Raw genomic sequence first — 24,006 nt, forward strand, 5'->3', positions numbered from 1 at the left:
AGAGACACTGGGGATATTCTTGGCAGCGGCAGGCAGGGCCTCGATTTCTGTATCTGGGCTCCCCATGGTGCTCACCAGCCCAGCAGAACATTAAGCTGGAGAAGTGAACACATGGACCTTTTTGAAGTGCCTGACAGAAAGCCAGATCATGGAAAGAACCCGAAGGCACATTGAATTCGCTTCCACCAAGGCCCTGAACAGCTGCCTGGGGAATCACACAAAACTCCCTCCAACAACACAAAAGATTCTAATCCAGTGATCCAGGAGGTTGCAGACCTCCTTCCCCCTCAGGTCAACCCACCACTCCACACTTCATCAAGAGGTAAGTGAGAAGCAGACATGACTTGAAGTCAAGGGTTCCGGGGGCATCAGACCTCAGTCCCCACGTTGAACGGAGGTTCAGAGCACCACGGCTTTTTCCAGGACCCAGGTTAAGTGTAGCCACTTTGGTTGGAGTGTCCCTTTTCTCTCTTTTGGAGGACATTCCTTAGAAGCTCAACTGGTAAGGGATATAAATGCTTATTTTTCCACATTAAGACAAGCTCAGCGGTATTATAAAAGAGCGTAAAAAATGTACATTGATTTTTTTTTTTTGTCTTGTGTTGGTCTGCTTCGAGCAAGGCCCCAGATTTCTGGGAATGCACAGATATACTCCTTTGCCATCAGGCGAGCTGAGGTCGAATGGACTGGAACATTCTGCACCAGTTTCTTTCTCTGGCAGGCACCAGGCTGGGCTGCCTGGGGAAGAAGGAAGTGTAGGAGTCCCACAGTCCCCTCACCATACTTCAGAGTGCGGGGGGTGTTTGTGTTGGGGCGAGAGGCAAGGCCTGCACCGTCAGTGTTGCCCTGCCTTATCTCCTCGATGGGAGGAGTTGGAGCATGCCTGTTGAGAACTGTTTTGGAGTCAGCCTCTTTTAGCTGGTGTTTTATAGGTTTGCTTTGCACCATGGCACAGCCAACCCGGGAGCTCATAGCTCATAGCTGCCCTGAAACCAAGCCAGAATCATCGAGTGTTTCAAATAAACTTCAACAAACGTCACCACGGCCTCTGCCTGGGCCAGGAGATGTGCCATTGGCAAGCGCAGCTGACAGAGCAGCCGCACTGGGGCTCTTTGTCAGGGCCAGGAGCTGCGAGCAGGCTCTGTGTCCAGCCTGGGATGTTCATATGCATGTGGCACTCTGCCCCTTGGATCTCAGCATCTGCTGCCTTCCGGGGTTGCATGGATCCACCCATGGATGCAAACCAATATCCCTGGCATGGGAAGAGCAGTGCCCCAGCAACTTCACAGATCTGCTACCTTAAGTCAGGCACCGAGTCACCAGGGACATGAGAGCTGAACCAGATTCAGGTTCAGCAGCACATGATGAGATGAGAATTGAAGCTCAGGGACAGGGATGTGGGCAAGGGTATCTCTGAGTGACTTGATTCTGTACAAAGACCTGGTTGCATGCTTTGGCCACTCCATCTTATTTCTGTTCCACAGCTCTGGAAATAAGCTAGCTAGTTTGGCTTTCGCTGTGATCAGGATGCTGTCAGGCAGGACAGACCAACCACTATTCTCCTTCTATTCAGTTTCTGGGTAAAGTCAATCCACACTGTGTGCATTTCAGAGCACAGACCAGGAATAAAACTCAGTGACAGAGAAGTCTAGAAGGCTACTCTGGGTAGCAGAAATGACAACTCTCCTTTCATCGGCAGGAAAGGATACAGCGAGGGTACTTAATTCCACTTCTGATAGATGTCATCTGAATCATGAAGGAGAAACTCATCAGATTTAAGTGGATCCCAGGAGGCAAAACATCACCCGCATCCATCACTCCTCATCAGGCCTCTTAGAAGCCCACAAGCGAACTGGACGGACAACAGAGGGCCTCTCCATGCGCAAGGCCACAGCCTCTCCCCCACCATCTCACCACCAGGAAAGGCGACCGAGGCTGCCTCGACTTACCTATGAAATATGCTAGCAAGATGGCCAGGAGGAGGGCCGCGGCAATGGCGGACAGGGCGGCGCATTTCCAGCTGCAGTACTTGGAGGGCTTCTTCAGCTTGAAGGCCTTCCTGGAGAAGGTATTCCTGGGCAGCAGGCGGGGCGGGGGCGTGTAAACGGTTCCTGAGGTCAAGGGGTATCCTGGAGAGGAGCTGCTAAACAGGGGGGTGCTTCCCGAGGAGGTCTTAAAGAGGAAGTGCCTGTCAAGAAAAAGGGAGAGAGTCAGCGTGGCCCTGGACAGCTGGGCCTTGCCCTCTGATTCACACGATCCCAGTGCTAAAGAGCTACCCCCACTTTAGGACAAGGGGCACACATTACACTGGGCAATGATGTGGGTTGTCTATAAACTTGCATGATTTCATATTTCCATAAAGGCACCGAGATTATATTTTCTGCAACAACCTTGCAAAGCAGTCAAAGCAAATAGGAAAACTGAATTATTGTCTCTCTCTTAGAAATGCTGCTGCTGCTGCTGCTGAGTGTTATCACATCTTAAATGCCTACTTTATATATATATATTTTAGTACCAGGGATTGAACTCAGGGGCACTCAACCACTGAGCCACATCCCCAGCCCTATTTTGTGTTTTATTTAGAGACAGGGTCTTGCTGGGTTGCTTAGCGCCTTGCCATTGCTGAGGCTGGCTTCAAACTCGAGATCCTCCTGTCTCAGCCTCCCCAGCCGCTGGGATTACAGGCATGCACCACCATGCCCGGCAGATGCCTACTATTGAAAGGCACTTGAAATACCATTATCACCGGTATTTATAAACTAAATATTATCAATCAAGAGTCTGAGGATTTTAACCCAGCGTTGTGTCTTTCCATAAAACCCATGCTCTTAAATATCACCCTGAACTTTCTCTTTCTACTCTTTCTCTTACGTCTTCCTTTCCAGTTTACTCAGCTGCAGTTCTACGATTTCTAAGATTTCAAAACATTAATGTAGGTATTTCCTTTTTCTTTCTATTTTTAACAGATGCAGTTCTATTTACCAATTCTGTGACCCACCACCGCTCTGGGACCCTCCGTCTCCTCCCTGAAGAGTGGGGGTAACAAGAGCCGAGGAACTCAGAGATTGACACAGGTCACATAGGAGGAGCCCTTCACCAAGGCTGCTCCTGGGAAGTGCCCTGTCCATCACAAGTAGTTTCTATTATTAATTTTTCAGAGCGATGTAAGAAGCCTGAATGGCGAGTTCTAGTTTACAGCTGGACCAATGTCAAACCCACAGCTGAAGAGCTTCTGAATCACCAAACAATAGCCCACTGCCTGATGATGCAGTTGGAACGCGGGCACAGCAGAAAGTTTGGGGTCTGGAAAAACTCTGGGAATGGGGTTAGAATCCCATCAGATTTATTTCTTGGACCATTCTTTAAAAGTGGGTCATGAACACAGGAAATCAAATGAAAACAAAGGAATCACAAGGGATTGCAAGGGATCACTCTAAGTGTTTTTAAATACACAAAACCCAACCCTCATCCCTCCAGGATCCTACCCATATCTATGGCTTCAGCTCTCAAGGATACATCCAAAGTCTCCATTTCTGGATGGACCTTCTCCTGGACCTCAGACCCACATTCCTCTTGTGTATCTCATGGTCCATGTTCCAAGTCACAACCAAACTCAGACTAGTCTCCTTCTCCTCCCCCAAACCCACTCCTCCTGGCTCCGGGCCCTCCCAGTGACATGAGAACAACATCCCCTCTGCCTCACCGTCTCCCTTCCAGCCCGTGAAAGAATCCCATCAACCTCTCCCACCAATCCTCCCCTTTAACTTCTGCTTTTCTTTTCCCCAAACCACAAATGACGCTGTGCTCTGGCTTACAGATCCCTGGTCACCAGCCAGTTCCTGAAAGAGGACACCTAAATTTCAGTATGGGACCAGATGTCCACAGTCACGACCCAACTTTTCACCCTTGTCTCTAACCTGGTGCTTCCAGCTCCAGCCACCAGAGACGCATCCTCACAAGCCTGCTCGTGCTGCGTGTCTCTGCAAATGCTATGGAAGATTCTTCCGAATGGCTTTTGTTATCCTTCCCCACTGAACCCAACCTAGCCAGCTCCAACTCACCTTCCAGCTACCTGCCTGGGAAGCCCATTCCAACATCCCTTACATTGCTTTGAGCACTGAGTTCATTCATATACTTGAGGATGTACCTTCCTAAAATGTTTTCCCTCTGCTAGAACGTCAACTCCTGGGCACTGGTACTGGTAGATATTACTCTGGATATCTCCAGAGTCTACAACACTAGTGCCTGGATGGCAGTCTTATTTGTGGAAGATTGAATAAATCGAAAATAGAAATGTTTTAGCAAGAAAAGAGCAACAAAATGAAGACTACGATGTTCAGGCCAACTGGAATGCTGTTTCTAATGCATTCATTTATAGGAAAAGTGGACGGAGGTGACTGCTACATCTTACATGTGAGGTTGCTTTCTGAGATCCTAAAATTGTTATAATCCAGTCTATTCTCCATAGTTCCTTCTAAAAAGGAAGTCATATCATATATCACCAGCCTCTCTCCCCATCATCCCCCCAAAGGCTTCCAATATCACTAAGAATGAAATCAGAAGTCTTTCTCATGGCCTACAGCACTCTGTGTGATCTGCTCTCAGGCTGCCTTCCCAATGACTCTTTTAACATTCTTAGCCTCCCTTGTTCCATCTGTCACACTTATCCTTTTGCTAGTCTTCATCGGCTCACATCTTCCTGCCCCAGGGCCTTTGTACATGGTGTTCTCTCTGCCTGGAAATATCTACAAAGCTTGTTGCTCTACGCTATTCAACTCTGCTCCAATATCACTTTCTCAGAGAGATCTTCCCTAGCCCCTTTCATTCACTGTTACTCTGTTACCCAACATAACTGCCTTTATTTATCTTCCTTATATGACATATATGTGCATATATGTATATTACTTACTGCTTTTCTCCATTATTAGAGCTGAATTTCTATAAAGTGTTCAAATAATGAGGTGTTTTGCCTGATTTGTTCTATGCTGAGTTCTAACACAACAGAGCATGGCACACAGTGGGCGCTTAATGAATCTCTGATGAAATAAGTACTTACAACTTTTCACAAGGTTAAAATGATACTACAATGATAGTACTTTGACCATTTTAAAATGTTAAAATTAAAGTTTCTTCAGATTATGCTCTCCAAATACCTGCTCTCGCATCACTGGAGTGCTCTCTGTTAAAAAAGGACAAACTCAGCTGGGTGGGGGTTGCACGCGTAATCCCAGCTACTCAGGAGGCTGAGGTAGGAGAATCCCAAATACCAGAAGAGGCTGGGCAACTTTTAAGAACCTGGCTCAAAATACAATAAAAAAAGAGCTGGGAATATAGCTTAGTTACAGAGCACTTCCTGGGCATTGGAGAGATTCTGGGTTCAATTCCCAGCACAAAACAAAACAACAACAAAACAAATTTCAGAGCTCCATCTGGACCTGAAGATGGAGTTCGCTAGTATATGATCAATAAGGTCTCCAGGTAATTCTAGTGCCTAATAGAGTTTAAGAAGCTATTTTTTTGTTAGATTATTAGTAGGCATATTTTTTTTTACACACAAGTCTCAGGTGAAGTATCATGAAGTCTCCAACTTTCAAAATGATTCAGCAAGAAGATTTGTCTATCAAGCAAATCTGCTGAAATGATAGCAGTTGTTGAAACTAGGTGGCTATTCTTTCATTGCATTATTCTTCCAACTTTTCTATCTGCTTGAAACTTTTCCTAAGAATGCTGAAAAAAAAAATGGCAAGCTTTGATTCTTCCAAGGATTGCAGTTACACACTGAAGGAAAAGTATAAAATAGAATAAAATAAAGAACCCACAGGCAATGATCTGGCCAAATGGTCACAGGGAGGATGCAGAAGGCTTAGGAGATTTCTCCTGATTTTTCCATGAACTTGCTATTAAGACAGCTTCCCCCACCCCCCCGAGGGGGGCTGCTCAGTGTGTTCCCGGGAATCATTTGTGCTGCCCCCACTGAACTTCTTCCCCGCGGTGGGTCATGGAAGTTGCTCAGCTCAGGACTCCAGGCATCAGCAAAAAATGTGTAGTTTCCAAATGCACTTGACATTTTTTCAAGCACAACTCAATTGCTCTCAGAATTGGCCACTTGTGCCTCGGAAAGGAAAGGCAAATGAGGGGCCCCAAAGTGCTGTCCTTGGAGTTTGCTAACACTTCAAGAGATCCAGAAAACCAGCCCTTGATGTTTTACAGAAAAGAAAAGAGGAGTTTGAGCACTTCTTGCCCTTCCTAGCCTCCTGGGGATCGGGGCTTAAATCCAGCACCAGCTCCCGTGCTGGTCACTGGTGAGGGGCTCAGAATTGGAGAGTGAGCTTGAAAGAGGATGGTCCCTCCAGGCGCACGGCTCTCTGGATCCTGGCATCTGGTCAGTTCTTCAGATCATCACCCCACCCTACACTATCAGTCTTTTTGGTCAATGTCACCACTTGACCATTTAATAAAAAACGGAGACAGCCTTCCAGATGTGCTCCCAGGTGCTTCACAGGACAGCCCAAATGGGCAGCAGAGGCAGAATCTTGGTAAACCAAGGCTGCTGTTCCAAATTGGCTTAGAAAATTAAGGGCATACATTAAACAACCGTGGAGGATTTTAAAAAGGCAGCCTAACAAATGAAAAACCCAGACAGAGCATCCATGCAAGAAGGGCCCCACCGATTCAAAGTGCTGTGAATTTTTATTTTATTCTGATGATACCGACGGAGCTTGACTAATCTACAGCGGAGTATAAGAAGCCGTGGCTGCCTCTCTGAGCCTCCAACGAGGGATTTCTTCTCCTTTCTTTCTTCTTCCTCCCTTCCTTCCTTCTCTTTGTCAATTGCAAGTAAGCTCAGTCATTAACCTCCAAGTCGACCAAAGCAACAAAGAAACCCATAAACGCCTTTAACAACCAAGTTCCATTTTCCAGCTTGCAACCAACCTGTAGGATCCTAAGAGGAGTTTCCCCTTTTTCCTGTTGGTCTGGCTTTATTCCCAGGGGGAAATCCTAGCAGGGCAGCAAAACAGAAATGTACTACACAAATAATTGTGCTGCCTCCACTCCAAAGGTCAAGACTATCCCCCCTGCCACCCCTCCATCCCATCATCACGTGGACCACTCAGTTAGCTGGAACAACTGTGACTATGACCCACAGTGCAGATGTGTTGCTCTGCTCTGCTTTCCAAGTCTGTGGCAGCAAGTGCTTCTGGGAGCCCAGCAAAATTCTTCAGTGGTTCCAACACTGCACCAAGTACCAAAGTGCAGCTCTGGCTTTATCAGGTATCCCAGGTGTAGACTGTTGTTTTACCGAGAAAATGGACCTCCCTGGTAAATAACCTCACAGGTGTTCACAGATGAGGATGAAAATGTCGATACACGCCCCCATTAATCCCTAAGATATTTCTAATATCATACGGGCAGTGGCTGAAATTTGATAAAAAGCCAGAGAAAAGGCTAAAGGCAGAAACGCACCAGGAGTGGGGGCGGGGAGCTCAGTGAGGGAGATCAGGTTCGCTCCAGAAACCTGAGAGTCCATCACATGCACCCAGTCCTGGCCATGCCCTTTGAAGCATCAGGTTTATTGTCTCTAAAGGAGTACGTTTAATAAAGAGGCAGCCCATAAAGGGTACTGTAGCATGTAAAGTTACTGTAATTAGGTTTTCAGGAGTTATAATAAAACATTTAGCTGGAAAGAGGTTAAGTAACCACTATCCCTTCTCCTCCATTATTATACTCTCCAATATGAGAAGAAATGGGTGGTCAAGGGAAAATTTCATGGGGAGGTTCCAGAGAGAGAGAGAGAGAGAGAGAGAGAGAGAGAGAGAGAGAGAGGGCATGGAGAAAAAGAGAAGAATAAAAAGGTCCATAGGGAACAGATGGGAAAAGAGGGTAATGGATGCTCTGCAGACCAACCAAGACCCAAAGAGCAAAACTAGGCTCTGTCTTTTCCTTTTGCAAATGTAAAGTGCACATATTATTAAAAAAACCCCAACAAGTATCTACATTAAAAAAGAAGGAAACAGCTGGGCATAGGTATGGGGGGTCATGCTGTAATCTCAGCTACATGGGAGGCTGAGGCAGGAGGATCACAAGTTTGCTTGGGCAAACTCAGTGAGACTGTCTCAAAATAAAAATATTAAAAAAAAAAACTGGGGATATGTAGCTCAGTGATAAGGCCATCCTGAGCTTCATACTCAGTACTATAAAAAGAAAAAAAAAAGAGCATAGTTTATACTCTTGAGAGAGAAACTGGAAAGCATTTGATGTTTACAATCAGACTCATTGAATACCCAGAAGCATTCCTTTATTACTATTACTGATTTAATTGTTTTTAAAATGAATAGGACCAAGGAAACAGTGTTTCAGCTTGCTGATTTGAATTCAAGACAACCAAGGGTTGACCTGTAGCTCCTAGACTGGGCACTGCATGACCTCAGCAAGTCCCTTCATCTCCAGACAGTGGCAGCACCTCCTTCCCTAGCTTGTCGGGGCTCCAGGTGAGTTTATTCCTGTGAAATGCTAGCCTTGGCACTGACGTTCTGGGAACAGTCAATGAACACATCTATTAATTGTTTGAGGGCAGGAACCACGTACATCTTATCTTTGCTAAATCTATGTGACCTAGCGCGGTGCCCCAGCTCATTTAAGGTATTTGTTGAATGAATGCGCTCTCATTAACACAATGGCTGTGTACTGCAGACGCCTCTGCTCCCCAGTCCCTCCCAATCACCTTATTAGGAAGAAAGGGGTCTGGGGTCATACCCGAGCGCTTATTCCCTTCTTCCACTTGGGAATCAACACTTGGGATGAGAAGTGAACAGCTGCATTTCAAATAAAACTTAAAATATTTTTTTAATTTTATATTTCTATTTCCCAAGTTTAAAAAACAAGAAACCAACACCCCAATTAGTATAATTAAAGGTCCGTTCCATAGCACATTTCCCTAAGCTCAGACTCAAAAGGATTTTGATTCAATGAAAAACAGGTTTTTCAAGGTTCCTCATCCCTGAACCCTTCAGCTCATAGGGGACTGTCACTGCATTTGCATTTGCAATGAACAACAGGAAAATCCTCTATTTTGCCCTCTTCAAAATTTGCAGCCGTACCAAAAATACTCACAGCTGGAATAATTAGCAACTCAATTTATTGCCTTCCGTTTTCTAAATAGACGCTTCGAATTCTTAGTATTTAAATAGTGTCACACTGTGATATAACGTAGCATTTTTCATGATAAAACTTTTTTTTTCCCCCTCCACGAAACGATGCACTGTTCAGTGCGACAGGCAAGGTCTCTCGAGGTCAGTAAAGAAGCCCGGTTGTTTTGTGAGCAAATCCATTTCAGAGTCTTTGGGAGGAGATGAGGAGCCTTTTATTTTTTTCCCCTGGAGTTGTTAACTTGTTGACTTCTTTCCAAGTTAATTGGTAGGAGTCTAGATAGAGGTAGTAAGAGAGAAAACAAAGACTTGTGACTTTGACTTCAAGTTTGACCTTGACTTCGCCAGGCGCTCTGCTATGGGTGTGCAGACAGCCATTCCAAATGGACTTCCGGGCACTCACAGGCGGCCAGAGGTAGATGAAGAAAGAATGCATACATCAGATAGAATCCACAAGCAGGGTGATTTCTCCCATTGAGTTTACTGCCTGCACCGTTGAGAGGGTCAGAACTTTCGAGCTGGAAGAAACTTAAGTATCTAAGATATGAAGCCAAAAAATGAAGCCAAGCGCCCACCAATCATTACTGAGCACAAGCAGGTATCACTTGGTGCTAGATGCTTTGGATGCAATGAAGAATAAGTCCTTAACCTCACAGGACATTTCTAATCAGAGAAGCAGAACAAACCAACAAAGATCAAGTCCAGGAGAGCCAACAAATACCTGAAATGATTACGAAACATGGGAAGTGCCGTGACGGAGACAGAGGGTGGAGGCAGAGAAGATGCAGGACTCCATCCATGGAGGTCTGAGGGTGAGAAGCAGCTCACTGTGCCAGGGGTGGTACAGAACATCCCAGGCAGAGGTAGCAGTATGTGCAAAGGCCCTGTTATGGGTGGGGGGAGACCTAATCCTCAAGGATGTGAAAAGACAGAGTGGTGGGAATACAGCCATCCAGGGGCAATGGCAGGAAGAAGAGAACATGATGAGGGACACTTCATTTATGGCTTAGAGGGCAGGCGATTTGGATTTTAGGCCAAGTCTAGGGGTCTTAACTGTGTTCTCTCTTTGAGTTAGGAAGTACAGTCGGGAGGATTCCAGAAGGCCTGGGGTAGAAGACCTCCTGGGTTGAGTCCTGGCCTCTGTAGTAAAAATGCTTGGCTGGTTTCTCTACCTTGAGGGTTCTGGCTTTTGCTCAGAATATTCTATTCACCTCTTGATATTGAGCCTGCTCTTCTATCCACCTTTGGATGTACGGGCATCTCAAGTTTGGCATGACCGAGACACACGTCCTGATTTTCACTATTGACTTTCCTTCCCTCCAGGTCTCTCTTACCTGGTTCTGGTTAGAGAAGCCATCACTTATCAAAATGGGCAAGCATGGTCCCCAGGAAGGAGACTCTGTGGGAAGAAATCCATACGCAGGAAGCTTATAAGACAGTGTTCCTGGGAACACCACCTGGGGGTGAAGGAAGCAGGCTGGCTGGGGAGAAGCTGTACTGCGCTGCTGCTGCCAAGGGGCTTGATCAATCTCATGGGGAGCTCTAGAGCTGGGCAGGTTCTGAAGAGTTGTTCAGTGCGGGCTGAAGGGCTGGACCTTGGCATCCACACAGACCCATCATTGGATCTGGACTGTTCCCAGGGGAATTCCCTGGGAGAAATGGCTCTCTTCAGCTCAAGGGCAGTCTTGCAGAGGGACCTGGCTGAGATCTGTTGGTCATCAACTTTCTCATGCATTGAGAATAGACGCTCCAGTCCTGGGTGGACGCTCCAGTCCTTCGCCATCTTCCTCATGGGGCTTCAGTTCAGTTCCTGTCCTTCCTTCATGCGGGATCCATCACTGGTTGATTTCCTCTCTGCCTCCAGTGGACATCCATTCTTTTCTTATTATTAAAGCCTCTGCATCACCTTGGTCTGGGCCTGCTGCATTCAGCCACCTCTACACAGGTCTATGTTTCCACTTTGCCCTTGACATCTGTTCTCTACCCTGGAGCCAGTCACTGACCATAAGCGTAAATCAAATTTGGCACTCCCAGTTCCTTTCTGCTTAGAAACCACCTAGCTTCTCACTGTGGCCTCCCCAGCATTTCATTGTGGCCTGTGTCATCTCTTTCTGCCTCTACATGCTGTGTCCCCAAGGTTTCTGCCATACTTTATGCTTTCTTCAAAGAGGTCCAGCTCTAACTCACCTCAGGGTGGTCACATGGTGCATCTCTCATTCTGGAAATCTCTTTCCTCAGGTCTTTGCATGGATGCTCTCTCTCAGGTTTTTCAAGTCTCCCCTTGAAATTCAATTTCTCAGACAGGCTCCCTTGACTGACTCTTCCCATCCCATCCTTTGATCACCTGACATTGCTCCAAGGTTACAGGCTGCAAACAGTCCACATTCAATGGTGATTGAAGGTAGGAGGTGATGCATTCAGAGACATCAGGACAATGGGTTCAACTCAAATTCTTTTCAGTAGCCATCTCATTCATTCTTCTTTGTTATCATCTGCTTTCCTCAGCAGGATGCACAGTTCATGAGGGCCAGCTTCCATTGTCTTCCCTCACCCCTATAAGAGTCTCCATCTTGGTGGTTTTCCATCTATTCTCAATAAATAAAAGGCAAGAACCAACTTAGATCTCGAAAAGATCTTAAAAGATGGTTTTAGACTGCCTGTAGGAGGTGATAAATTTGGAAAGTTTTCTTATCTGCTCTCAAAAGCAATTCTTGTATTTATTTGCCCCGTGAAGTCCCCTTCAAGGGGTATTGTCACTTGGGCTCTTGATATTTCGGTAAGCAAGACCACGTTCTCATCCTTCTCGCACGTGTTTAGTTTAAACCCTTTGAGAAAGCTTCATCTCTCAATTCCGAGGAGCCTTCTGGCATGTTGTGTGAGAACCTCTCATTTTCTTGATCTTTTTTTAAAACTGAAATTCTCAACTTCTCTGTCATTCTTGAGAGATGTCAGCCACCAGCACACTGTTTCCACTGTGGACACCCACTGACTTGGGAAAATTGTGGGATAATGCATTTTTAAAAATAGTTTCTAAGATTCTACTTAGTAATGCTGTGCATTTAGCAGCTCTGTTCTCTTTCTTTCCACAGCAACCCAACGGGCGTATGTATTCGGGCATGTGTTAATGCTAATCTCCGGGCCAGCTCCCTCATTTGTAACTGGGAGCTCAGAGATAATCTTCCTCTAAGTCTAGAAGAGTTTTTGGTAAATGTACTCGCTCCTTATCTTCACTTCTCGGCCCACCTATGGAGCAGTTTATCTTCATAGGTTTGGTATCTCTGCAAACATGAAGATTTCATGGTGCATTTTCTCATCCAAATCATTTTCAAAAGAAGAGGATCCGAGTGGTTTTCATCTCTGAGGCATCCCAGGCTTATTCTCCTCTACCCAGAGAAGGATCCATTTATCTTTCTCTTGTTTTCACCTCTGTAACAAAGGACTCCAACCTGATATACCCTTCTTTATTTCCTTATATTTGGTGCTTCAAGGACTTTATAAGATTTGGAAGGATGGAATTCACAATGATGCTGAAGGGTGATCGTGTTTGTTAGGGTTTGGATATATATAGGATATCCCTACAAAATCTCATGTTTTGAAAGCATGGTCCCCAATGCAGCAAGGTTCAGAGGTGGGCTTTTAGGAAATCACTGGAGCCTGAGGGCAATAACCTCATCAGTGGATTAATCCATTTGATGGATTAATAATTTAAATAGGCTACTGGGTGGTAACTGTAGGCAGGCGGGGCATGACTGGAGAAGTAGGTCACTGGGACATGGTCTCGAGGACTTTATGTGTCCTTGGCCCCTTCCTGTCTTTGTCCCTTTTTTCTCTCTGCTTCTCAGTTACCATGAGCTGAGCAACTCTCTTCCACCTCATCCGCCATGATGTTTTTGCCTTGGAGTCTTCTGACCTTGGACTGAGACCTCTGGGACCACGAGCCCCCAATAATTTTTTCTTCCTCTGAGTTGTTCTTGTCAGGTATTTTGGTCACAGTGAAAGAGGTGAGTAACACAATGCTGACAATCTTTTAGATGTTAACATAGTACACAGGTGGGTCCACAGCATGGGGTAAGTACTGGTATTTTGTGCCGTGACCTCAAAGATAATCACTGTGTCAGACTTCAAGTTAGCTGTGCCAAGGCATGTTTGGGGGACAGGCGTTTTTCTCCTAGCACCTTTCTTGGAAAAGACCAGAATAAGAGATTGATTGATTGTGCAGCCCAACTCTCTGGCTGTCCCTACCTTTCTCATTGAGAAAAGCACACTGATCCTCTAGCTGCTTTCTTTTATTAATTGACTTTTAAAAAATAAAATTGAGATAAAATTCATGCATTGAAAAGTCAAACATATGAAAGATGACAATCTAATGGCCTTTAGTGCCTTCATGATATTGTATGATGGCCACTTCTATTTAGTTCTAAAACACTTTTATAATGCACCCCCCCAAAAAAAATAACCCCCTTACCCATTAAGTCTTCCCCTTCCTCCCACCCCCAGCTCCTGCACCATTGACCTGGCTTCTCTCTCCATGGATATGCCTAATCTGCCTATTCTGGATATTTCAGATAAAGGGACTCATACAGTATGTGACCTTTTACTATTGACTTTTTTTCACTTTACCAAACCTTTTGAGGTGCCTCCCCACTGTGGCATGTGTTGGTTCCTGATTCCTTCTTATGGCCAAGCACTATTCCATTGCACATAGGTCTGAGTATCCCCCTGATGGACACTGAGTTGCTTCTACCTTGGGTGATAGTGAACAGTGCTGCCGTGGACACTTGTGGAATCATCCTTGCTGACCTGCTTCCAGTTCTTTCCGGCTTGCTGGATCATGTGGTAACTCTATGATTTCTTTTTGAGGAACCTCTAGCTGTTTTCTAAATGTGAGAATCACCATTGACATTGAACTTCTCAGCAAGGTCAGATTATGGTTGGCACCCGATGTTTGTCAGTCTCTGCATCCTACCCATGTCCTGAGCTTGTTTATGGAAACTGAACCAGTCAAAAAAACCAAGAAGCATTGCCAAAGAGCCAAGGAGCAACAGTTGTTAAAAACAAAACAAAAAAAGGGCAAAATTATTTCATACCTTACAAATGTCTCAACACACCTACGTCAGCCCCTGCTCACTTCAGGGAAGTGGTTTTGGTGAGAACCTAAGGGGTTTATATCTTAGCAAAGCCACCGATCTGTGATATTTTTATATTAAAAAAAGTGTTTTAGTATTAGCACACATTCTGAGTTTGGTGTAATAAACAGCATTGACTTGCCAGATCCAAACATCACTGACCCTGAGGAATGAGCCCGTCCATGTATGGAGGAATTTAGAAGTTTAGGCTGAGAGAAAAATTATATTTTATTTCAGGAAGTAAAATCACAAAAGCCTTTCCAGTCAGGGTTTAAACAAATGCTGGGCTTCTACTTCTGTCATAAGATCACAGAGGCTCTGAAATATAACATCTCACAGTGAGCTCTTTGGGTTCCTGAGTATCTTTATGTATTAACTAGCTTTAAATGAACACAGGGTTCCATGATATTTAGGGGAGATGGGAGCACATGAAATGAAGGAGATTTTTGAAGATCTTCACAAATCTTTAATCTTTAAATATCCCAGATATCCACCTGGTACCATGGCGCACACCTGTAATCCCAGCAATTTGGGAGGCTGAGGCAGGAGAATCACAAGTTCAAGGCTAGCCTGGGCAATTTAGCAAGATTCTCATTCCAAAAAAAAAAAAAAAAGTAAAAAAGGCTGGGGATGTAGCCCTCTGGGCTCAACCTCAACATCTAAATAAATAAATAAATAAATACAGACAATGAATAAATAGTACTTTCAATATTTAACATTCTACCCACTTATTGAACCACATGAATTCTAAAACTACTCCTCTTTCCAATCCTAAACCTGGAATTCCATGTTGTTCTTCCTTTGAAAAATGAGTTCTCATTCATTTCCCTCTATTTACAAAAAATCACACTAAGTCCCAGAAATAAAAAAGAAATAAAAAATGAAGTAATCTGAAAACTCAATAATGATTTTTTCCCCCCTTGGTTTTTGTAAGAGCTTAAGACCCATTTGTTGGGTAGAAGGAGGGAGGAAGAAAAGGAGAGTCAGAGGGAAGAAGGGGAGGACAAGGGAAGAAGGAAAGGAAGGGAGAAAGAAAGAAAGAAGAGACTGGCAATATCTCTGCTATAAAAATCAAATGGGCGAGATCAACTCTTTTATAAGCCTTCTTCTGGTTCTAAAAAAAAATAAAATTGATTTATCAAATTCTTGCCATAACTACTGCTACAGTTTAAATGTTTGTCCCTTCTCAAACTGACACTGAAATTTAATTGCCATTGTCACAGTATTAAAAGGTGAGATCTTTGAGAGGTGATTAAGCTCATGAATGGCTTAATCCAGTAATGGCGGGAGTGGGTGTGTTATCTCAGGAGCGGGTTCCTTATAAAAGGATAAGTTTAGGGCCTCCTGTGTCTCTCTCCTGCCCTCTCTTGCCTTGCCAGCTACTGGCCCCCTCAATCCTGGTCTTCTCAGCCTCCATGACTGTGAACCAATAAATTTTCATTGCTTGTAAGCTACCCAGACTCAGGTATTCTGTTACAGCAGTGAAAACTTATAAGCACAGCTACCAAAAATTTTTAATTCTTCAAGGCAATTGTAAATACCGAGTCTGGCAGAGGAGAGAGAAAACAAAAGAAAAATGCTACTCCTTTTTTGTGAATTATAGATTACCTTCTTTAAAACCAATAACGTGTAGTGATTTCTAACATTCAAGTTGGGGTGACATTGCTTTTTTTTTAAGTCTCACATAAAAAAATGGTTATCTTTAATACCATTTATTTTCCCATTAGAATTTACATCAGACCCTTTGAGGTACGAGGAAATGTAAGAAGACCCATCAGTGTATTTATCCACATTTCTTTAGATGTGTAATATCCATAGGTATAATATTTTCTTCTTATTTAGCACTCTTTATGAAATGATATAAGAGCTCTTCAGGGATATTAATTAAGCTTTATAGCAACCCCTGTGACACATTTGCCTGCCTACATATATCTGTGAGACGTTCAGAAATTAATGCTCTCCGAAGTGTACCATTTAAGTGTGTTTGTAGGCCAGCCGCATACCCACCGACAATACACAGGACAGATTCATATGTTTCAGTTGTCAAAAAAAAGATGGCATTAAATAAGGCAACCATCATTTAGCATCAACTCGGAAGTATGGCCATGGCACTTAAGATACTCTCAGGCAGATCCTGCAGCATCCCTGTCACAACACACGTCCCAGGGAACAAGGCTCAGAAATCCTGGCTTCTTTGAAAGGTTCTGGGGGAGTGGGGATGTGGCTCATACGGTAGCGCGCTCGCCTGGCATGCATGTGGCCCGGGTTCGATCCTCAGCACCACATACAAACAAAGATGTTGTGTCCGCTGAAAACTGAAAAATAAATATTGAAATTCTCTCTCTCTCTCTCTTAAAAAAAAGAAAAAAGAAAGAAAGGTTCTGGGTTTCCTCAGTGCTGGTTTTCCTAGGTCCCCGGGCGGGACTTCTTCAAAATGCAAGTGTCAAGGAATATTGTCATGCATGTTTGCTGTAAGTACCAGAAAAGCTCATCACTGCCATCTTGGAGGTCTTGACGAGGATTCAGTGGGACATGCCGAGATGACGTGCATTGAAAACTGTCTGATGGGCAGGTGGCATGTGAGACTCAAAGGCAGGTGCCCGCCTTGGGGCACTTTCGTTGCAAGGGGCAGAATTCAACAAAACCTGAATGCAAGCCTGGCGGGGAGGCTGCCGGGTAGACAGCTGGGAGGGCTGGGCATAAGTTGGGGTCCTTTCTTACCCTTAGGTTTTGATCAAACAGAGGTTAAGTGATTATGCTAAAAAGCAATGGTGGCATTTTTCTGGAGGGAAGAGAGGAAGAGGCACATTAGAAAGGTGAGGAGAAGGGCAGGAGGAGGAAGGGCAGGGCCAGGTTCATACGGGGGCAGCACCTGGGGATTTCAGAAGGCTGGACAGGGTGGCCATTCATGGGAAAGCTGTTGACTGCATGTAGGGTTCAGAGCCTGGCTGCCCAGCCATGCAACAATGACGGGATGTTAAATCTTAGCTTCCCCATACGTAGATGGCAAGCTCATGCGAAGTGTTTCTAAGGGTACCACATGGATTAAATAAGGGCTCAGCACATTCGTGACATTGACTACATGTGAGCTGTTATTATTGTGTTATCAATGAATCCCATATGCTGCCTGCTTTAAATTTATGTCTCTTGGTTTTGTTTTGTTTTTTAGTTCTTCTTTCCTCCATCCCTTTCTCTTGCTTTCCTTAGCTAACATAGGATCTGCTGATTAACTTCCCGGTACGAGAACTTCTTCCCTTTCTAGTAATGTTAACCAAGGACTTTTACAGTAAATCTGACCATAACATATCTTTGTAAAAAATACCTTCATAGTCCCCTTAAAGTAAAACTAGGGAACATGCACCAGCCCAGAAAGTGGCCACAACACGGGCCATGAGATGGCTCTAGCCACAGGTGCTGCCCCTAAGATGTAGTCTGGTGATGCAGAATGCATTAATCCAAATTAATATGGGTGATCTGCTGCACTGTCTTTCTCCTGGGTGACTGCGTCCCAGGGGACAAGGACAGATCTTTTGCATCCTTGCCCTCAGTGCCTTGGGTAGTGCTCAGCACTCAAAGGACTTCTAAAATATTGGCTGAATTAGGCTGAAGTCCTAGGAACACAACTGGTAATGGGATTACCAATGGGCGGTAGGAAATACAAAAATCCTTATTTAGCATAAAATGGGAGTTTCAGATAAAGTAACTATATAAGTTTGGCCCGAGGGCGTCTTATTGACAGAGGCCTCACATACTCATTTCACAAAAGAGGCTGTCTTTCTTGCTGGATTGTCAAGTCCTGGATCACAAGGCTGTCTTTAATGGTTGGAACAATCACACTGCTGTACCAGGCATTTTTCACGGGGATTCAGAACTTGGCGAAGTCATCCTAGACATACGTATAATAGCCCCGTTAGGTAGACAGAGGCAAGGCAGGCGGGGAGAGGAGGAAAATTTAAAACACTGCCAAATTGCAAATGAGAAAACAAAAGACAGCCAGGGCCAAACATCCGGAATCACCTAGGACACACTGCAGCACAGCTGAGGAATAAGGAGAAAGGGCCCACAGACGGAGCCTGGAGCCAGTGGTCCAGACCCACCCACACCCTGCCTCTTTCCATGCTAGCCTGGCAGGTAGGAAGGGGTCGTGGGCAGGGGTGTGCCTCAGAGGGAACTCACCTGCCTAGTATCTAGGAGGTCTTGGGTGCCCTCCCCAGCACCAAAAAATAAAAATAGCAAAATGAAAATAAGAGGGTCAACATTTCTAAGGCATTCAAGTATTATCTGTTAACATTCTTCCTTAAGAAACAACATTATCTATATTTTATGTCTAAAATCCAACACCATAAAGTTGGGGGGCTCTTATTTTAAACTGATCAAAACAGGACAGTTCAATAAAGAAGACGTTCAGGGAGATTGGAACATTTGAACCGAGATGGACACAATGTGGCACTATCTATCTAACTTCAAAATGCATATTATATGTACCCTTTGATTTGGCAATTTCATTTCCAGGAATTTAACTTTTGAATATAATCATATAAGGATGCAAAGAAAGATATATACACAAGACTCTTCCTTACAGTTTTGTTCGTAATTGCAAAAATCTGAAAGTAATCTAAATGTCCATTGAGAAGTCACTGGATAAATAAATTATGACATTATGGAATATTATATAGACTTTAAAATAACTGGATGAGGTAGGTCTGCATGAAATCACCTGAAAAGATTTGCAAAACATCTCATTAAGTTAAAAAGGAAGTTGCCAAATGGTATGCAGACAATTCCATTTACATTAAACTTAAAATATATATATATATATATATATATATATATATATATATATATATATATATATACACACACACACACACACACACACTCAGATATCTATAAATATTTCTGGAAGCTTAAAATAATAAAGCTTCATTGGTATTTTCCTTGAAAATAGAAACTGAGAAGTAGGGACTATTTCTTTCCATTTTCCATATGTCTAAACATCGAGTACCTTTACCAAGACAATATGTATATTTTGGAAGTACAACAACAACAAAAGACCAAATCTCCTATAATTGTGCTCTTCTTGCCTTAAGTTATTAGCCTTTCCTTTGCAGAAGAAAGTGGAGATAAAGATTCTGTGGAGACCAAACTCCCCACTCAGGATACAGTGAGGGGTGCTGGGGAGGGGAGGCTTGAACCAGAGGCCCCCTTGCAGCCCACTGGACCTTCAGGAGGGAGGCCCTGGTAATTCTGATCCTCACTTTCCTCATCTGGATTATACTAGGTAACCTTAATAGGACTCTAGTTTGAAAATTCTGCCTCTGAGCTGCCAGATGATGCCCCTTCTCTTAACTTATGAGGCTCAGTTTTAAATTCACCATTACATTAAACTTGGGTACCATTAGAAATACATTGCTGAGAATGTTACGAGCTTGATGCATGGAGGTGAATGTTTCCATTCATGGTCTTATCAGAATCATGTTGACCCTGATTTCTTCTCCTGGTCTATCTTATGATGTAGTTAACAGTGGTCAGAATGCAGGACCAGGCTCCCAAAAGGTGGCATGTGCATATTTCCATATCCTACTTGCCACCAGTCTCTCTTTCTGTTCCCATCTCTCAGCCACCAACTCCATGCTCATCCTCATCTCTATCTCTAACCCCATCTCCATCCCCACCCACATTCCCATTTCCATCTGCTCACCCTCATTCTCATCTCCATGTCTTCCTTCCTCATCCCCATCCCATCCTCCATCCCCATCTGATCTCCATCCCCTTTCCCACCCTCATTTCCATGTCTCCCTCTCTGTCTGAAACAGTCCTTTGGTTTTAGCTCTGTGAAGAATACCACAATTCTCCCTTTCTCCTGAACTGAATGGTATTAGGAATTTGAAGACTCACATTACAGGCAGGGCATGAGGGACTCCCCATCTTAGTATTTCTTTCATATTTCCAAAGACAAGATAAACAACGGTGAAAACTCAGAAGTCCAAGTATGGCCAACATAGACTATCTTGATTCTCCTTGTGAAAATCCTGGGTAATATGTTGTTCTGCAGGACTCAGTCAGCTCCCATGGATCATAGCATTAACACCATCAAAATAGTGCAACATTTAATTAGTGAAAAATGTTCATTCCTAAATGCAACTTATCCCCATGTTAATAATGGTACTCGATGCTATTTATACCCTTGTGAAATAATTTGATATTACCCAAAGTAGTAAGGCTCAGTGTAGTAGAAGAAAAATACAGTGCACTTACGTTTAAACCCATCTAGAGTTTAATATAATGGTGAATATGGTGGCATCAGGCCCCTGCACCCTGATGCCACCACATTCACCACTACATTAAACTTGGGTACCATTACAAATACATTGCTGAGAATGTTATGAGCTTAATGCATGGAGGTAAATGTTTCCATTTATGGTCTTATCAAAAAAGCAAAACCAAAAATTCTTCAAAGTAATTCAACGTTATAAAGGTAAAACTGCTTCTCCAGCCATTTCCAGGAGATAGGAAATGCATCGAGATGTTTTGAGTTAACTTTCTCATCATGAGCCCTCGTAAAGAGCACTGGTTAGTAAGACAATAAATGAGCATGTTTTAATTAGAAAATGTGGAATCCAAGCACTTTTGTGGGAAAGAAGATGATAGCTTAAAAGAGACATCAGGAGACTAATAAAAGTTAAAATGCATTAAGTGGCCACAGTGAACTCAAAGGTAAAGTTGTGGGATGTTTGAGAAGTGAACCAGAGAGGGCGATGAATCAGAAGGGGGCAGGAGGGAGTCAGTCAGTGGAACTTAATCTTTCTGGTTCATGTTGAAATCAGCTGTAAACCCCCTTCTGCGCCCAGGCAAGTGAGAAAATCCAATGCCATGAAATTTGCCCACCTCCTATCCTGACCAGGACCATGTCTGCCCAGAAGAGAAAGAAAATCACTATAATCAGACAATAAGAGCAGGCCAGTGGGCCGTGGCAAAACTAGCATAGAATTTGACCTGGGCTGGTGTGGGGTTCTGCCTGCCAGGCCTCCTTTCTAAGCTAATAGTAAGGTATGGTAATGGGCCAGGCCCCTGCTTCACCACTTAGACCCCCCCAGTACTAATGGGATCCAGGCTTAGCCAATCAATGTGATCTGTTCTCCAAGCTTCAGGATTGGTTGGTTGTGGTCATGTGACCCTGGTTGGCTCCAATGGGCCTCCATGAAGGAAGTGTTATTGAAAGATCAGGAAGAGGAGCTTCACTTCCTCCTAGATTTCTGAGGTGACAGAGTATAGCCTGTAGGTCCCACAAAGATGTCACAAAAGGAGGCCTGACTTAAAAAACAGTGTTAGAAAACAGAAAAGCCAGGGTGAGGGAGGGACTCCTAAGGCCTCACTCTAAGTATCTGAATCCAAGTTGGCCAGCATCTTCTCTTTCTCAGCCTTCCATCTTCCCAAGCTCTTTTCCCTGAGATATCAATGCAATGAAAAATCCCCAAGAGCTTCCATTGAGATAACATGATGTAAAGTACCCACGACAGTGTGAGGCACAGAGGAGGCACTTCAGAGATGATGCCATCCACAAACCAAAACCCCAGAGAGTGTTGACTGGTTTCTGGGATGTGGAGAGATTTTCAACAGGGCCACAATTTTCCCTTCTCATGTGGATTGTGAGGTATAGAAACTGGAAGGGAGAATCTTTCCGTCCTCTGTCTTCAGCAGACTGCCACTGGACAGGCCAAGGAAGAGAAGCCCTCAGCTGAATACCAGATCACCCAGAAAATTCACACACAGTGTGCTGCCTCATCCTCAGGGGACTTGTAAATTTATGGTTTCATTTTACTGAATTAGCTAGGATGGGGACAGGGCAGAGCCGATTTCCCTAGGGTCCCACCAAAGGCTGAAATGGGCCACATTGCTCCCTCTGCCCTTTATCACATGTTCCCAAGTGCAGTAGAAAGGAACCAGGTTGATAAGAAATTTAAAATGTCACTAAGATTGAGCTTTCCATTTTAAGTTCTTATCTGAGCACATAGTAATGCAAGGATCGCATCATTTCGTACCTTTCCCTCTATGCAGAATTTCAAATCCAATTGTTCAAATGATTTAATAAATAAGATCTTAAATATCATTCATTGGTGTAGAAAATCTTCACGCGGGGGGGGGGGGGGGGGGCGGGGGCTAACTGTTGAGAAGTGGACTCATGATATCAGCACCCAGTCAAAGTTTTAACAAATTGAAGTACAATTTCAATATGATTCAGCAAATAGGGGGAAAACGTTCATTCTCTTTTGAAATATAAGGCACGCACAGTTAAGTTACTGGTAACAGACGATGCGGTACTTGCTGAACACTAACCAGTTACCCTGAGCAAGAAATGTTTCCATAAGAAATTTTTAAAAATACACAATTTCAAGGGTAAGGATCTGTGTTGATGGTTGTCATGACTTCTAAAAAATTAATATTTGCAAACAAGACTCAAAGAACAGGCGCAAGCTGTTTGGTGGGCTTTGGGGGAAAGAAAAGCTATCTGAGAAAAGTTTCTTAAACACTCCCATATGATCGATCTCTGGTTGGGCACAATGGTTGAGCGCCTTGGGACAGATTGCAATTCTGGGGGCACAAGATCTCAACTTACAACGGCAAGCGAGGCTGAGACTAATAAATCAAAGGAAGCTTCAGAAAAGTTGCAGGTCCTACTTTCCCTGCCTGGAAGAACCGCAGACACCTTATGTGGCTTCTGTGAAAAGAAAAGGATCATTGAAAGCCCGAATTAGAAAAAGACTCGTGCTTCAAGTCTTCCCCTGTCTACGCCAGATAAAATATCCCCTGGGAAGACACCAGGAAATGCCCACAGGGAATGACAGTTGGTATTAGCTGAATGGGTGAAAGAGCACAGACAGAGATGGAAATATTTGGCTTTTTTCAACTGTGATCTTACACCAAGAGTCTTCCACATTTACACAGACTAGGGGCAGAGTCTTGCTCTTCCAAGGCATGACCACCAGGTGGCCTCAGTCTGTAATCGGGTCCCCACAGTCCAGTCTGCTGAGGGGTGGATGTTTTATTAAAGTTCTTTCTACCTGGAGGCTTAGCTGTAGTGACTTGCAAATAAGAAGTTTAAGTCTCCAATGATTTAATTGACTTAGCAGGAGATCTGCTCTTTGGATAGTCCTACCTTCAAGGGTGCTTCTACGTTTGCAAACTATGCCAAGAGAAGGCTGGAGCCGTCTTGAGTAAGATGTAATGCTTGTTTCTTTCTTAATGCACCTTGTAATTTGCACACGTGCCACAACACTTTATTTATTTTCTTATTAATGGGTTTGAGTGTGTTTAACACTACAAGCCATAAATTGCAGACTGGTGGATTTAGACTGGGCTCTCTTTATTTTCCTGCCAATTGTCAGAAAGGGCTTTGGGGGATGCGGTACCCCCTCCCAACTGGCTTTTTCTATCACCCCCACCCCTTGGCTCCATCCAACAACCAACCCCCTTGTTCCCATCTGCCAACGGGGAAAATAAAAAAGAGACCAAGGCTGGTTTCTCATTGGCGAGCTTGCCTATTGAGCAGCTCTGTTATTGAGATTAATAAGCTGCCAGTTTCCAAGGAAGACTAAGAAAACTGCAAAATTAAAGTGCACTGCATCGTGAAATGCTGCTGGTGGCCAGGCGGGATCAGAGTGTCAAAAAGGCAAGGTAAAGCCATAAAATAAGGCTGAGCTTGAAAGGCTAACCTAAAGGTCTCATTAATTTCC

At 44.1% G+C, this 24,006-nt stretch overlaps 1 protein-coding gene across 2 annotated transcripts in view; it reads right to left on the reverse strand.

Moving 5' to 3' along the window:
* The window catches only part of TENM2 (teneurin transmembrane protein 2), a 625,713-nt gene that overhangs the window by 235,225 nt on the left and 366,482 nt on the right, over positions 1-24,006 (reverse strand). For both annotated transcript variants that reach the window (XM_081292628.1, XM_081292629.1), the window contains exon 4: positions 1,950-2,188. In XM_081292628.1, coding sequence (XP_081148754.1) covers positions 1,950-2,188 — 239 coding nt within the window. The remainder of the gene's footprint in view (positions 1-1,949; positions 2,189-24,006) is intronic.

The sequence above is a fragment of the Spermophilus citellus genome, assembly GCF_964194105.1.
Source record: "Spermophilus citellus genome assembly, chromosome: 1".
NCBI classification, from domain to species: Eukaryota; Metazoa; Chordata; class Mammalia; order Rodentia; family Sciuridae; genus Spermophilus; species Spermophilus citellus.